The 16158-nt window shown below is 31.9% G+C and overlaps 1 protein-coding gene across 12 annotated transcripts in view; it reads right to left on the bottom strand.

Annotated features, from left to right (window-relative positions):
• RANBP17 (RAN binding protein 17) overlaps positions 1-16158 on the bottom strand; it is a 335917-nt gene that overhangs the window by 257983 nt on the left and 61776 nt on the right. For all 12 annotated transcript variants that reach the window (XR_011525453.1, XR_011525452.1, XR_011525451.1 and 9 more), the window contains one exon: positions 15748-15941. Coding sequence is in view for 9 of the 12 variants with exons in the window: in XM_070570350.1 (XP_070426451.1) it covers positions 15748-15941 (194 nt within the window). In the remaining 3 variants the exon portion in view is untranslated. The remainder of the gene's footprint in view (positions 1-15747; positions 15942-16158) is intronic.

Here is a 16158-nt window from a genome sequence, read left to right on the forward strand (position 1 = left end):
ATTATTTAAATATAAATAATAACCTTTATATGTTTTATACTTTAGATTTTTCGATACTGGTTTTTCTTAAAGTAAGCTCTACTATTACTAATAGCAAATATTTAAATAGTTACTATGCACTAGGTACCGTTGCAAACACTATATCTATTATCTATAGTCATCTAAAATCACAAATCCCTATTAAAAAGTACAGAGCTATAATTCAAATATAGGCAATGAATTTCCAAGAGTCCATTCTCATAACATGAGATACATACCATTTCCTCTCAAGATAGATAAAAGAGAATACTCAAACAACACAGTTGTCAATTAGATGGACAGATCTTGATGATCCAACAATATCTTATGATCCAATAAGCTCTTAAATGTTTATTTAACACATTTTAATTCCTATTCCTGAATTGTTCTCAAGCCGTCTCACACATTTTGACCACGGATGAGACTGCATCAGCCTTTGGGATCATTTCTAGGGCATTTCACACTTATTTTGATGAACAAAAAACCTACTATAAAACTAAGTATATGTGAAACATGAAAAGAATATTTGTTGAATAGTTGAATTTAAAATAAGCAAACTTACTTTTGGGGTTTGTCACTAATGTAAACACAGAAAAATCTGTCTTACTAGCTCTTGATAAAACAAGTATACTTGAAAATAGACGACAATAAATTCAACATGCATGTAATTTTTATATTTCTCTGTTTGAAGATCAATATAAAAAAAACAGAGGCAGTAAAATTTAGCTACCAAGAGTACAACCTGGGTTCAAATCCTGCCTCTACTATTTACAAGCTAGTTACTTTATCTCTCTTGGCTTTAATTTCCCCATTTATGAATATGAGAATGATGATAATACCTGGCTCACAGTCTTGGGCACAAGCACAAACAGTATTTTGCATATAGAGTAGGCCCCTCTTATCCATGGTTTCAGTGACCCACAGTCAATCATGGCCCAAAAATATTAAACGGAAAATTCCAGAAATAAACAGTTCATAAGTTTTAAATTGTATGCCACGCCGTCTTGCCCGTGATGTGAATCACCTCTTTGTCCAGCATATCCACGCTGTATAAGCCACTTGCCCGTTAGTCACTTAGTAGCCATCTCAGTTATCGAATCAACTCTCATAGTATTGCAGCGCTTGTGTTCAAGTCACCCTTATTTTACTTAATAATGGCTCCAAAGCACAAGAGTAGTGCTGCTGGCAATTTAGATATGCCAAAGAGAAGCCGTACGGTGCTTCCTTTAAGTGAAAAGAACATAGTACATACAGGATTCAGTACTATCCGCAATTTCAGGGGTCTTGGATCGTATTCCCCACAGATGGAGACTACTGTAAAGTACTCATAACAATGCACACTATAAGTGTTCACTAAATGTTGGCTATTATTACTATTATTACTAAGTAGTTATCCCCTTTTTAGTTTTATATCATACATACAAAAAAAATTAACACGTAACATTGTTATGTTCATCCTGAGTTTTATTTTAGAAGCTGCTCAAGAAAATAAAATCACACAATATTTAAGGATTTTTAAGTCTTCTCTCCACCAAAGAGGCGTGTTGCAATTAAAGCTAGTTACAATTAGCCATACATACGTTCTTAATGCTGTTTGTAAAACGAACAAATAAAAGACCATAAAACTGAAAAAAAAAAATTCCCAAGTAAAACACATTCATCTCAGAAAAGCATTTGCTGAGTCCCTGTTATGTGTCATGTTCTGCCATAGAGATACCACTAAATATGTATATGTATGGAATAGGGTAAGAAGGGAGAGACTCCATGCCGAAGAGATTGAACCTAGTGACAGAGTCACACAAGGAGGAAAGACTGACTTTTTCAATGCAGTGTAATGAGTATCATTATCTAAAGACAGAAAGACAAAAGATATTAACTATAGGACATGAATTTCTCCAACTTAAATTTTTTATTCTTTAATTCATTTTATTCTGTGACCTTGAAATTAAGGCTTTCATATCAAAGAATGCTATACAAAGATAGGATGTGATCAACAGTGAGCATTTTTTTCTAAAATTATGGTAAAATCTGAATGGAAGTTTATTTATTTAGAGGAAAACAGAATGTGTATTTACTCTTTCCTTGTTTTAGGAGACAGTAATTTCTATTGTACAAGAAACAGAAAAGGAGGCATTTCTTAACCTTTAGAAACAACTACTCACTGAAAAAATTAGCATTAGTGTTAGAAATGAACAATGAAATATAAAGTCATTATTCTTAAGCTACCAAAAATAATTGTGTGTGATATATCTCATATATGTTAAACCTTTCCCTAAACCTCAACAATTTTAGACTGACAGTATTCAAAATAATAAATGCTAAGAAGTTACTCTGGTTACAAAATTATACCCACAAAGATTAAAGAACCATATAAATATATAAATCTAAATTGCATTTAGCAATTTAAATATCCAATACATGAGTCTCATATATATAAATTTTTTAAAAAGCTCATCTTATAATAAGACTAAATTTCCTTTATAATTTTCCATTTTTCTATCTATTCTGAAATGTTCAGAAGACTTGTTTTAGCAGCTGTTCAAGTACAGAACATTTTTTCCTTTAAGAAAATAATTATTGCTGTAATAATCTGTAATTATGGTTTATAACTGCAATAATCCCAAAGAAATCAGTCATTACCATAGATCACAAGTAATCGTTAACTACTGTTAATGACCTATTTCTTAGGGATTATTGTTTTCGTAAACCATGACCATATCACCACAAATATAGAAGAGCAAGACAATATAATACAAATGAGATCATAATATAATAATAAACTTATTTTGTAACATTAAAAGCCATTAAGAATCTAAATTAAAGCACACATAACGAGAGCATATAATTTTCTTTGTTCAACACTAACTGAAGTGTTTAGTCTGCACGAAAGAAACTGACTACTACTACACGCAGTGGTACAAACTACAGCCTGTTGGGCATTTTTCATAATATAAAACAATCATTTTTGAGTAGACCACAGATATCTTTAATAGGCAGGCAGATTCCTTCCCACTGACCTTTTGACTAAAAGAAAGGAAGGAAACATATTTATTAAAAATTTTCTATGTATCAGGCATTATATTAGAGACTTTGAAATGTTATTTTATTAAAACTACATAGTGTATCCAACTATAAAAACTCCTTGAATTTATAATAATCAAGAATCATGTCTGACTTACTTTATTCAATAGGTAGACCTATTTAATATCAATAAATTACTACATTTCAGTTAATTCTATTCACGTATCTTAGAACAACTACACTTTCATTCAGTACCCTTTTGTAGGAAAACAGGTCTTCAATGTTACGACTGAATTGTTTCACACTGTAATATAGTATTTGATATATCTGAAAGAATATATGAATGTATATGAAGTGTAATAAAACAAACACCTGTGAACCTCCTAGCCAACTTAAGAATCAAGGCGTTACCAATACTGTCACACCTGCCTCCATACCCCTCCCCTAGCTTGTCCACTTACCTCCTACCCTAGAGGTAACCATGACCCTCTATTTGGTGCTTACTACTCTCTCAACGATTTTTTTCATTTTATCACTTACGCATATATTCCTAAACAATATAATTTTAGTCTCACTTTTTCGGGGGTTTTCTTAATTATTTCATACTATATATGGTTTCCTGAGAATTGCTTTTTTTCACTAAATATCTCCGACATTCATCTGTAAGTACACCCATAGTTCATTCATTTTTATTGTTATATAACACTCCATGGTATAACTATATTATGAACTGTTTAACCACTTTAATGTTGATGGGCATTTGAGCTGTTTCCATTTCCTGCCTTTAGGAACAACTAGGCTATGAAAATTCTTACACGTGTTCTCTTGTGTAGAGATTTTTCTAGAGGACATACCTAATGGTGGAAGTGCCAGGACAGCAGGCATTCAAATGTTCTACTTTAAAAGATAACACCAAAGTGACTTCCATTCCAATTGATAATATTTTATACTCCTACCAGAAATGTCTAAGAATTCCCCTTGATCTACATTCTCCTATAAGAGTTCTTATTTTTGCCAGTCTACTGGGAGTAAAATGGTATCTCATGTGCCTTAGAAATACGTTTGTAAAATTCCCAAGTGTATGGAGTTTATTTATTATTACTTTGGCAATTTACTTTTAATTTAACTGCAAATTGGTAAGAAAATGTGGACTGTGTGACACTTGAGTCACTGAAACTTGTTGAGACCTGCTTTATATACTAATACTTGATCAATTTTTTTAACTGAGCTATAACTGACAGCTAACATTAGTTTCAGGTGTACAACATAATGATTTGATATTTGTATATATTGTGAAATGATCACCACTATAAGTCTAGTTAATATCCATCGCTATGCATAGCCACATTTTTTCCTTGTGATGAGAATTTCTAACGTCTACTCTCAGCAACTTTCAAATATGCAATACAGTATTATTAACCATACTCACCATGCTGTACATTACATCCTGATGACTTATAACTGGAATTTTACACCTTTTGACTACCTTTACTCATTTCACCCATCCCCAACCCCCACCTCTGGCAACCACCAATTTGTTCTTTGTATCTATGAGTTCTTTTGTTTTATTTTTAAATTCCAAATATCAGTGAGATCACATAGTATTAGACTTTCTCTGTCTGATTTATTTCACTTAGCATAATGCCCTCAAGGTCCATCCATGCTGTCAAAAGACACAAGATTTTATTCTTTTTTATGGCTGAAGAATATTTCATTACATATATATATATGTGTGTATATATATACACATACACACCACATTTTCTTTATCCATGCATCCATCAATGGACACTTAGGTTGTTTCTATGTCTTGAACATTGTAAATAAAGCTGCAGTGAACATGAGGGTGTAAATATCTTTTTAAGTTAGTGTTTTCATTTTCTTTGGATAAATACCCAGAAATGGATTTGCTGAATCACATGGTAATTCTATTCTTAATTTTTTGAGGAACTTCTATACTGTTCTCCATAGCAGCTGCATCAATCTACATTGCCACAAAGAGTGCACAAGGGTTCCCTTTTCTCCACATCTTCACCAACACTTGTTATCTCTTGTCTTTTAGATAACAGCCATTCTAATAGGTGTGAGGTGCTATCTCATTGTGGTTTTGATTTGCAGTTCCCTGATGATTAGTGATGTTGAGCACCTTTTCATGTACCCGTTGGCCATCTGTATGTCTTCTTTGGAAACATGTCTATTCAGATTCTTTGTCTATTTTTTAAATTAGGTTGTTTGGTTCTTTTTTTGCTATTGAGTTGTATGAGTTCTTTATATATTTTATATTTTAACCCCTTATCAGATATATTATTTGCAAATATTTTCTACCATTTGGTAGGATGCCTTTTCATTTTGTTGATAGTTTTCTTTGCTGTGCAAAAACTTTTTAGCTTGATATAGTCCGACTTATTTTTGCTTTTGTTGCCTTTGCTTTTGGTGTCAAATCTAAAAACCACTGCCAAGACCAATGTCAAGGAGACTACCACCTATGTCTTCTTCCAAGATTTTTATGGTTTCAGGTCTTACATTCAAGACTTTAATCCATTTTGAGTTACTTTTTTGTGTATAGTATAAGACAATGATCCAGTTTCATTTTCTTACATGTGGCTGTCCAGTTTTCCCAACACCATTTACTGAAGAGACTGTCCCTTCCCCCATTGTAAATTCTTGGCTCCTCTGTCATAAACTGATCAACCATATATGCATTTATTTCTGGGCTGTCTATACTGTTCCATTAATCTACGTGTCTGATTTTATGCCAATACCATACCGTTTTGATTACCATAGCTTTTTAATACACAATCATGCACCGCATAATGACGTTTCTGTCAAAAAGCGAGAGCATCTATGACGGTGGTCCCATAAGATTAGTACCATATAGCCTAGGAATGTAGAAGGCTATACCACTTAGGTTTGTATTAGTACACTCTATGATGTTTGCACAGTGACAAAATTGCCTGACAACGCATTTCTCAAACTGTGTCCCCATTGTTAAGTGACACACAACTGTAGATTGAAGTCAGGAAGCATGATGCCTCCAGCTTTGTTGTTCTTGGTGAATTTGTTAAAACATGCCATGTGTCCTAGATAAAATTGATATTTTCTAATTATTGGTTCCAGCGTTTTATGTACATCAACTCAATAAAGTCTGTTAATGATATTGTTCAAATCCTCTCTAAATTTATTAACTTGCTTATTTGATTTATCAACAATTGGGAGAAATGTATTGCAACTCCCTATTATGATGACAGATCTGTCAATTTCTCCTGCAGGAATACCAATTTTTACATGTTTTGAGACTATTCCATTAGGTACTAGATATTTGAAATGGTTATTTCTTCTTAATGTATAAATCGTTATCTCTAGGTATAATAATGCTTTTTACCTTAAAGTCTTGTTTGATACTCCAGTTTCCTTTAGGTTCTTATTTGCACAGCACATTTTTTTTCATTCTTCTACTTTCACCTTTCCATGTTTTAATGTTTTGGGTATGTCTCTCATAATGAGCATTTGGCTTTTTAAACAACACTCAACTTTACAATCTAGCAGAACTGTGAATTTAACTCATTTATGTTTATTAGATTAATAATATATCTGGGATGATCCTACCATTTAATTTTTTTATTGTTGTCTTGTTCTTTCTGTTTCTTTCTTTCTCTTTTCTTGGCTTTTTAAAAGATTGAGTTTGTTTGTTTTCCTATCTCATTATTTTCCCTCTACTGGGTTATGGAAGATAAACCCATGAGATCTACACTTTCAGTTGTTACTCTTGAAATTTTATCATCTTAGTTCTCCTCCTAAATAAGATAAGGAATTAAGACAATTTTAATTCTCATCACTCACCTCTCTCTTACATGCTACTGTTTATGGTGGGTTTTCATTAAATTCCACAAGTTATAAATAATCTTATTTCTTAAATATACAGACTATGTTTGTTAAGATTTACATATGTGTTCACCAATTTCTGTGTACTCCTTTCCTTCCTTCTGGAATTACACCCTGCCTCCTGAAAAATAATCTTTAGAACATTTAATGAAAACTTTTAATGAAGAACTTCAGTAAAGATCCACTGGTAGAAAACATTCTGTTTTCGTTTGTCCGAAAATGTCTTGTTTATCCATGTTCTTGAAAGATACTTTGGCTGATGTAGAATTATACGATGGCCATTATTTTGGCTCAATTTTTTGAGAATAACATTCCACAATCTTCTGGCTTACATTTTTACTGGTGAGAAGTCAGTTTACCAGTCTATTTTATACTTGTCAAGCTGCTTTTGAGATTTTTGGGGGCTACACAGTTTGACTAAAATGCTACTTTTATTTTTGACGGCAATATGTTGGGCTTGCTATATTGACGGATTCCTATCTTTCCTTAATTCTGAAAAGTTCTCAGATAGAACGTCTTCAGTTATTGCCTCTGTTCCATCTTCTCTATTCTCCCTTTCTGGGATTCAATTTAACATTATCTGACTTTTTCATTCCATGCTTTAACTTCTCTTTCAATATTTTCACTTTCCTTGTTTCTCCACATTCTTGAAAATTTCTTCAAATCTAACTGGCAATTTGCTAATTCTTTACTCAGCTAGGTCTAATTTACTGTTTAACAACACATCCATTGAATTTCAGATCACAAAGAAATTTTTTTTTCAATCATAAAAGTTTTACTTGACTTCTTCAATCTGCTTGGTCATTTTTCACACTCTTGTTTGATCATTTGTTATTCTACCTTTTATTTCTTTAAACATGTCATACACAATTATTTTATATTCCTCACCAACTCCAATATCTTGCTTGATTAATAAATCAAATAGTTTATTGTTTTTGTTAGTGTTCATTCATGTAATCTTATTTCATTGTTTGTGTGGTTACTTTTTAAATTATGAACACTTATTTGGATGACCTTAATCTGCAGGATTCTCAAGGCCCCAAATTATGCTTGCCACTGTGTCATCAGGCAAAAAAAAAACCCAAAAAGCACTACAAGACAGGCTTACAGGGCAACCACATATCTACAAAAATATACCTAACTGAAGGGACGAGTGGAAACTGAAATACAGCCTGTACTCTAATCACCAATCTGTGCACCCTAGTGTGGTGCTGCCTGCTAGCTAGAAAAGGAGCCTTTTTCTAACTTGCACAACAGCACCAAATGTACTACTGAACTGGTAAGAAAGTAAAATAAATCCTCAAAGGCCAAAAGTGATGTGAGGGCTGACATTTAGAGACATGGGCATACAAACAACTAGAGAATTTGAGCTTCTCTTTTGATAGCCAAAGGACAAATACTAGGGCATGCCCAATGTGAGGAATCCAATAAGAAAGTCTATCATAAAGCTGAGACAAAGAACTACACCCGTAGTGAAAAAGTGAACTAGAGGGAAAAGACCTGCCCTAGACAAAGAAAGGCAACACAGAAACTTGTCTGCCTTGACTTCAGTGTTAGGTGGAGAGGAGGAAAAAGGCCTCAAGTCAGACCTCATATGGTTTGTGGTCTAAATACAGACTACCAGTGTGATATGAAAAACCTCATTCTAAGGAAATAGTTTAAATGGCATTGACTTGGTAGTCCTCCTCCACCATATTTAGTTAATGGACTAATCACTTCTGTTAAAGACAGAGATGATCAGAATGAATTTTTTAAAAAGGAATAACTACATACTGTCTACAAGAGACATACTTTAAATACAGAGACACAGACAAATGGGAAGTAAATGGATGAAGAACGATATCCTATGTAAATAGAAAGCACAAAAAGGCACTGGTTACAGTAATATCCAATAAGACAAATTTCAAGATAAATTTTCAATTAATAAGGAAGACAAAACATACATAAATGTCTACATGAAGCAAAACGTGACAATTAAAAGTAGTATAAACAATTTCACAATCATATTTGGAGATTTTAACACCTCTCTCTTTGTAAATAATAGAAATAGACCCCTCCCAAAAAAACCCACCAGAATCAGTAAAGACAAAGAATTCCTGAACAACACTATTAACCATATCTTGACTTACTTTCTATTTACATACTACTATAGCCAACAATGGTAAAATACATATTCTTTTCGAGTGTACATAGCATGTCTACCATGATAGACCATATGCTGGGTCATAAAACAAGTCTCAATAAATTTAAAAAGGCTGAAATCATACAAAATAATAGTTAACCAAGGTAGAATTAAATTAGAAATCAGTAACAATAAGACAACTATGAAAACCCCAAACATTTGGAAATAAAAAGCACGCTTCTAAATAATCCATGAATTAATGAAATAACAGATTAGAAAATATTTTTAACTAAATGATAATGAAAATAAAACAACAAAATTCATGAGATGCAGGTAAAGCAACACAAAGTAAAATTTATAGCTTTAAAGGTCTTTATTAGAAAAAGACAAAAATCTAAAAATCAACTATGTGGAATCTCCGTCCATAATTAGAATTTTTAAAAAAAGATCAAATAAAATCAAAAGCATAGGGCAGCAAAATAATAAAGCTAAAAAAAAACCCCTAAGATATAAAAAAAGAACAAATAATAAAGAAAAGCAATGAAACTAAAAGTTGGTTCTTTGAAAAGTTTAACAAAATTGATAAATATCTAGTTGGGTTAATCAGGGAAAAGAAAAGAAAGAGGCAAAAACTGTTGATATCAAGAAAGAGAAGGTATGGGTGGGAGAAATGGGTGAAGGAGGTCAAAAGGTACAAACCTCCAGTTGTAAAAGAAATAAGTCAAGAGGATACAATGTACAGCATGGTGACTATAGCTAGTAATACTGTATTGCACATTTGAAAGTTGCTAAGAGAGTAGTAGATTTTAAAAGCTCTTATCACAGGAAAAAAATTTTTTGTATCTATGTACAGTGATGGATGTCAACTAGACATTGTGATGAGCATTTTGCAACATATACAAATAGAAACATTATGTTGTACCTCTGAAACTAATATAATGTTACATGTCAAGTATACCTCAAATAAAAAAAAGAATGAAAGAAGGCACATCACGTTAGATCCTATAGACATTAAGAATAACAGAATATTAGGAATAACTTTATTCCAATAAATTTTAAAATAGGACAAATTCCTTGAAATATACAAATGATTAAATTTGACCCCAGGAGAAATAGAAAATTTGAATCGTCCTATATCAGTTAAGAAATTATTAATTTAATTCATAATTATAAACCCTCCAGGCCCACTGGCTTCACTGGTGAATTCTATCACTCTTTAGGAAGAAATACTAATACTACACGAACTCTTTCAGAAGATAAAGAAGGAAGAGGGAATACTTCTTGACTCATTTTATAAGGCCAGTATTACCCTGTTACCAAAACCAGGCAAAGTCATCACAAGAAAAGAAAACTACAGACAAATATCCTTCACGTACATGAATGTAAAATTACAAAATTTTTGTAAACTGAATCTAAAACTATATAAAGGAACGCTGTCTCATAGCCAAGAAGGATTTACCCTGGGAATGCAAAGCTGGTTTAACCAACCAGTGTAATTCACTACACAGTCATCTATTGCTTAATGACAGGGATACATTATGAGAAATGCATCATTAGGCGATTCTGCCATTGTGCGAACATTCTAGAGAGTACTTACACAAACCCTGACAGTATATCCTATTACACACCTAGGCTATATGATACTAATCTTATGGGACCACTGTCATATGTGTGGTCCATCATTGATCAAAACATCATTATATAGTTCATGACTGTATTAGTAAAATAAAAAAGGAAAAAAGGTCATTTGAACAGGTGCAGAAAAAGCATTTTTAAAAAAGTTAATGTCCCATTCATTATAACTAACCAGAGGAATAGAAGCAAACTTCCTCAAATTTATTATGAACATTTGTAAAAAGAGAAAACCCTACAGATAACATCATACTCGATGGTGAAAGGATCAATGCTTTCTATGTACAAACAGAAACAAGGCCAGAAGATCCACTCTTAGCACTTTTTTTCAACATTGTACTAGAGGGTCTTACCAGTGGAATAAGGCAAGAAAAAGAAATAAAAGGCATGAAGACAAGACATAAAACTGTCTTTATTTCCAGATGACACAGTCATATAAAACAATCCTAAAGAATCTACAAAAAAGCTATTAGAACTAATTAAGTAAATTTAGCAAAGTCATAGGACACAAAGACAAAAATTAATTCTGGTTTTACAGAGTAGCAGAGAATAATCATAAAATTTACAGTAGCACCAGAAATATACAGGAATAAATTTAGTGAAAGATTTTTAATACTTGTGCACTGAAAACAATAAAACAGTGCAAAGAAAATTGAAGAATACCTTTATAAGTGGAGCAATATATCATGTCCATGAACTGGAAGCCTCAATATTGTTAAGATGGGCCAAATTGATGTACAGATTGAAGCAATCTCAATCAAAATTCTGGTGACTTTTTTTGGTATAAATTGACAAGTTGGTGCTAAAACTAATACAGAAAGGCAAAAGGCCTAGAACAGACAAAACTATGTTGAGAAAGAACAAGACTGGAGGATTTAGATTACCTGATTTCAAGTGTTATAAAACTACAGAAACTAAGACAACATCATAATATTGGCAAAAGGATCAACATATAGATCAATGCAGAATAGAGAATAGGTCCAGTAATAGACCCGAGTCTTTTCTGGTCAACTGATTTTTGACAAAGATGTCACAATAATTCAATAGGGGAAAAGGCAGTCTTCTCAGCAAATGGTGCTAGAACAACTTGATAAATGTTTGAGTTGGGGAGGAAGCCTTACCCTTACTTCACACCAGTCATAAAAATTAACCCAAAGTGGATCACAGACCTAAACATAATAGCTAATATTATTAACCTTCTAGAAGAAAACATAGAACATTCTTGTGACCTGGCTTACACAGGATTTAAACACAAAAAGCACAAACCATAAAGAAAAAACTGAAAAGGCAGATCATTAAAATATAAAACTTTTCTTTTTGAAAGACAATTAAGAAGAAAAATCACAGACAAAGAGAAAATATTTGCAAACATATGTGAAAAAGTGATTGTATACAAAACATATAAAACACTCTTACAGTTCCAATAATAAGAACATGTACAAAAGAGCAAACAACCCAATTTAAAAATGGGCAAAACATGTGAACAGACATTTCACAAAAGATATAAAAGTGGCTGAAAAAGCACATCATTAATTATCAGGGAAATGCAAATTATAACCAAAATGAGACACTACTAGACACCAAGCAAAATGGCTAAAGTTAAGAAGACAATATCACATGATCACAAAGATGTGGAGCAAATAAAACTCTCATACATTGTTAATGGGAATGAAAAATGGTACATTTTGTAAAACAGTATAGAAGTACCTTATGATATTAAACATACATTTCTCATATGACCCAGCAATCTATCTTAGGTATTTACCCAAGAGAAACTAAAAGTTAAGTACATAAAGGACTTGTCTGCAAATGTTCACAGCACCATTTTTCATAAGAGCCAAAAACTAGAAGTGTAACTCAAATGTCCATCAACTTGCGAATGGATAAACTATGGTAAAACCATACTATAGAATACAATACAGCAATGAAAAGAAACAAAACGTTAATATACACAATATATTTGAATCTCAAAAACATTATGTTAAACAAATAAAGCCAAACACAAAAGACTACTTATTGTATGATTCCATTTATATAGAAATCTAAAGGAGACAAACCATAGTGACAGAAATCAGTGGTTACAAGGGCCAAGAGTCAGGGAAAGAAATCAAACAGCAGGAGAAAATCATTTAAAGTCAAAGACGTGTTCTCTGTTTTGAATGTTTTGTTATTCATAGTTACATGGCTGTGACTAACTACTAAATTCATCAAACTGTAAGCTCAAAAAAAGAGAGAGAGAAAGAAAGAAAGGAAAAAGATATTTGCAACTCTTATTACAGACAAAGGGCTCATTTTTCTAATACATAAAGAGCTCATAAAAATCAATGAGAAAAGAAAGGCGCGAAAGCCCAATTAAAAAATGAGCAAAGAAAATGAATAGTTCATTTACAGAAAAAGAAGACCGAATAGCTCTTAAATAAATTTAAACCATGCTTAACCTCACTGATATGAGAATGTTAAATTATACTGAGAAATCATTTCTCATCTATAGGATTACTAAGAATTCAAAAGCTTGGTAATACTGTCCTATGAAGACAACATGGAAACACTCTCATAGATTGCTGGTGGACAAGTAAATTGGTATAGTCCTTACAGAGAGTAATTTGGCAATATTTATAAAAAACTATAAATACATTAACCCTTCCACCAAACAGTAATGCCACCTCTGGAAATTAATCTTATAGATATACTCTCGCACATGTAAAATAACATATGTACAAGGTTCATCTGTATAGCATTAGGTTAAGAGCAGAAGATGGCAAACAACTCAAATGACTATTAACAGTGGAGCGAATGGTTAAATAAATTATGATACATTCAAAAACTAAAATATATGCATCTATAAAAATAAGCGTTCTTTATACGCTAATTTGAAAATAGCTGTAAAATACATTGTTAAATGAAAAAAAGCAAGGAGTAGAACAGTCAGTGTGGTATGCCACATTCTATGTAAATAAGGCGAGATGAGAGTTTATATATACATAATTGTTCGTATATGCATACAGAAACTTTGGAAAGAAATGCAAAAGTAGTAAGAATCATTACTCATTAGATAAGACTGGAACAGAACACATTTTAATTTCTTTTTTCTGGACAATGTTAATATATTACCTCTTCAAAAGGATTAGGTGACTTAATTAAAATAAATTTTGATATAAAAATAACTACAAGAACAGACACATTAAAGTGACAAGCAAAGACAAGTTACAAACTTGGAGACAATATTTACAGTTCAAATAACTAAAGGATTACTGTCAAAAATACAGAAAGAGCTCAATCAGTAGGAGAAAGACTAAAAATCCAAATGGTGAGGGAGAAATAAAGAAAAGTCATAAACATATTGGATATCACTGATGATGACACAACTGACAGTCAGTAAACATAAAATAATGCTAACCTTCATTAATAATCATGAGAGTGAAAAGTAAAATACTTATGAGATATTATTACTTCAATGAATCTGGCCACAATTTGTCTAACACTACGAGCTGCTGGTGAGGATCTAGATCAGGGTGGGCAGGATGTACAGCAGTACAATCACTTTGTAAACTGGTTAAACAGTAGATAATGCTACTGAAGCTGACTATGCAATGGATACACATTAACAATCTTTACAGCAGCACTCATTGTATTAGCAAAAAATAGAAAAAATACAAACACTATTGACAAGAAAAATGCATAAATAAATTGTGTTAAATTCAAACCACCACAGAATAGTGGCAGTGCAAATGAAGGAACTATAGCTGCAGCATCAATATGAACTCTCATATACGCAATACTGAGAAATAATAATAAAGCAAGTTGTAGAAGAATAAACACAGTTTAATTCCATTTGTATAAAGTTCAGAAATATGCAAAACCATGCGTTATTTTCAGAATACACATACATGCAGTAAAACTATGAAGGAAAGGCATCAGATGATAAACACAAAATTCAAGATTGCAAGTTTTTTCTACTAGTACGAAGGAGGATAGATTTGGACAGGGGAACAAAGGGAGCAGCAAGGATACTGGTATTGGCCTATTTTTTAAGCTATGTGATGGTGTTTGTTACTGCTAGTCATCATGTCTTAATATATATAAATATCCTTTTGTATGTATTTGATTATTTAATAATTTTCAAAACTCTACTAAAAGAACTCAATCATGAAAATAGTAAATGCTGAAAAAAAGTTAGTTCTCCCCAATTTAATTTATAAATAATGAGATCTTAATAACACACATTGTGTGACTTAAAACAAAAACAAAATACAGATAGGTAATGAATAAAAGGTATTTTAAGATGAAGTTATATAACTGTAAAGGATAATCTTTTAAAGAATTTTTTTAAAAAGAGTTTAGATGGGAAATCACTGAAAGTAAGTTTGACTATCATTCTTTACCACTCACTTTCTAAAACAAGATAAAAGAAACAAATATGAAAGAAAAAAAAACATGCTGGAACTATAATCAAAGCCTCCTATTAGAAATGTATAAAACCAGTTCCACTCTCATAATTTATCTCATTAAAAAAATAAGAAAAACATATTTACTTATTTTCATTCCCTGCTATTTTCCTTAAAAGGACTGTAACGGACATACAGAAATAAACAGATCCTCCTTCAATAAAGGATTAAAGAAAAACAATGAGAAAACTGAGGAATTAAAATATAATAAAATAAAGCCACGGTGAAGGCTAATACACAAATGCAAAACTATGATGAGGTCTTATGTAATTTTTTACTTGCTAAATTGGGTGCTGAATTTGCAGTCAGCTACAGCAAAAAAAGAAACATGATTTGTTAAAAGATAGCTATAATTTAATAAACTCTACTCAAAGATCATTATCAGCTTTTTTTAAAAGTGATTCCAGAGAAAAATATTTCCTATAATCTTATAAAGGAGAACTGAAAATTAACTATCAAATCACCAAAATAACCAGAAGGTTAATAAAATTAATGGTTTATTAGGAGACCAGGAATTGGGGGAAATATATAAAAATAATTTGCAGTAAAATTATTGAATAAAGTGATTAATGAAGCTACTTAAAATTCAACATAATACCCTATAATAGTCACATAAAACTTACTGACCTTCCTGAATTGCCATGTCCACAGTCATCCCAGAAGCTGAATGCAGAAGCTTTTGATAATTCTGTGCATTTTGGTCAAACACCTGTACAAGCAGAGTGCATGTCTTTTCATATTCACATCTGCTGACAGTGCACAACTGCTCCAACTGCTGAAACACAGTAGCTGGATCATCCAGTGGATCGTCTAAATTATCTCTGCAAATATACAAGAACAAGTTTGTAGACAACATTAGAATGTGATGTACTTTTATTCACCACAAATAAACTTTATATATGTCAAATAAAAATTTCACCAAGCATAAATAAATAAAAGACAAAGAGATAGGAAGATAAGAAATAAAAGGTCTATATTTGAAGACAACATAATTACATAAATAAAAAATACAAAAGACTACTAGTACTAACAGGTAAG

Source organism: Equus przewalskii, chromosome 13, assembly GCF_037783145.1.
Source record: "Equus przewalskii isolate Varuska chromosome 13, EquPr2, whole genome shotgun sequence".
Lineage (NCBI taxonomy): Eukaryota > Metazoa > Chordata > Mammalia > Perissodactyla > Equidae > Equus > Equus przewalskii.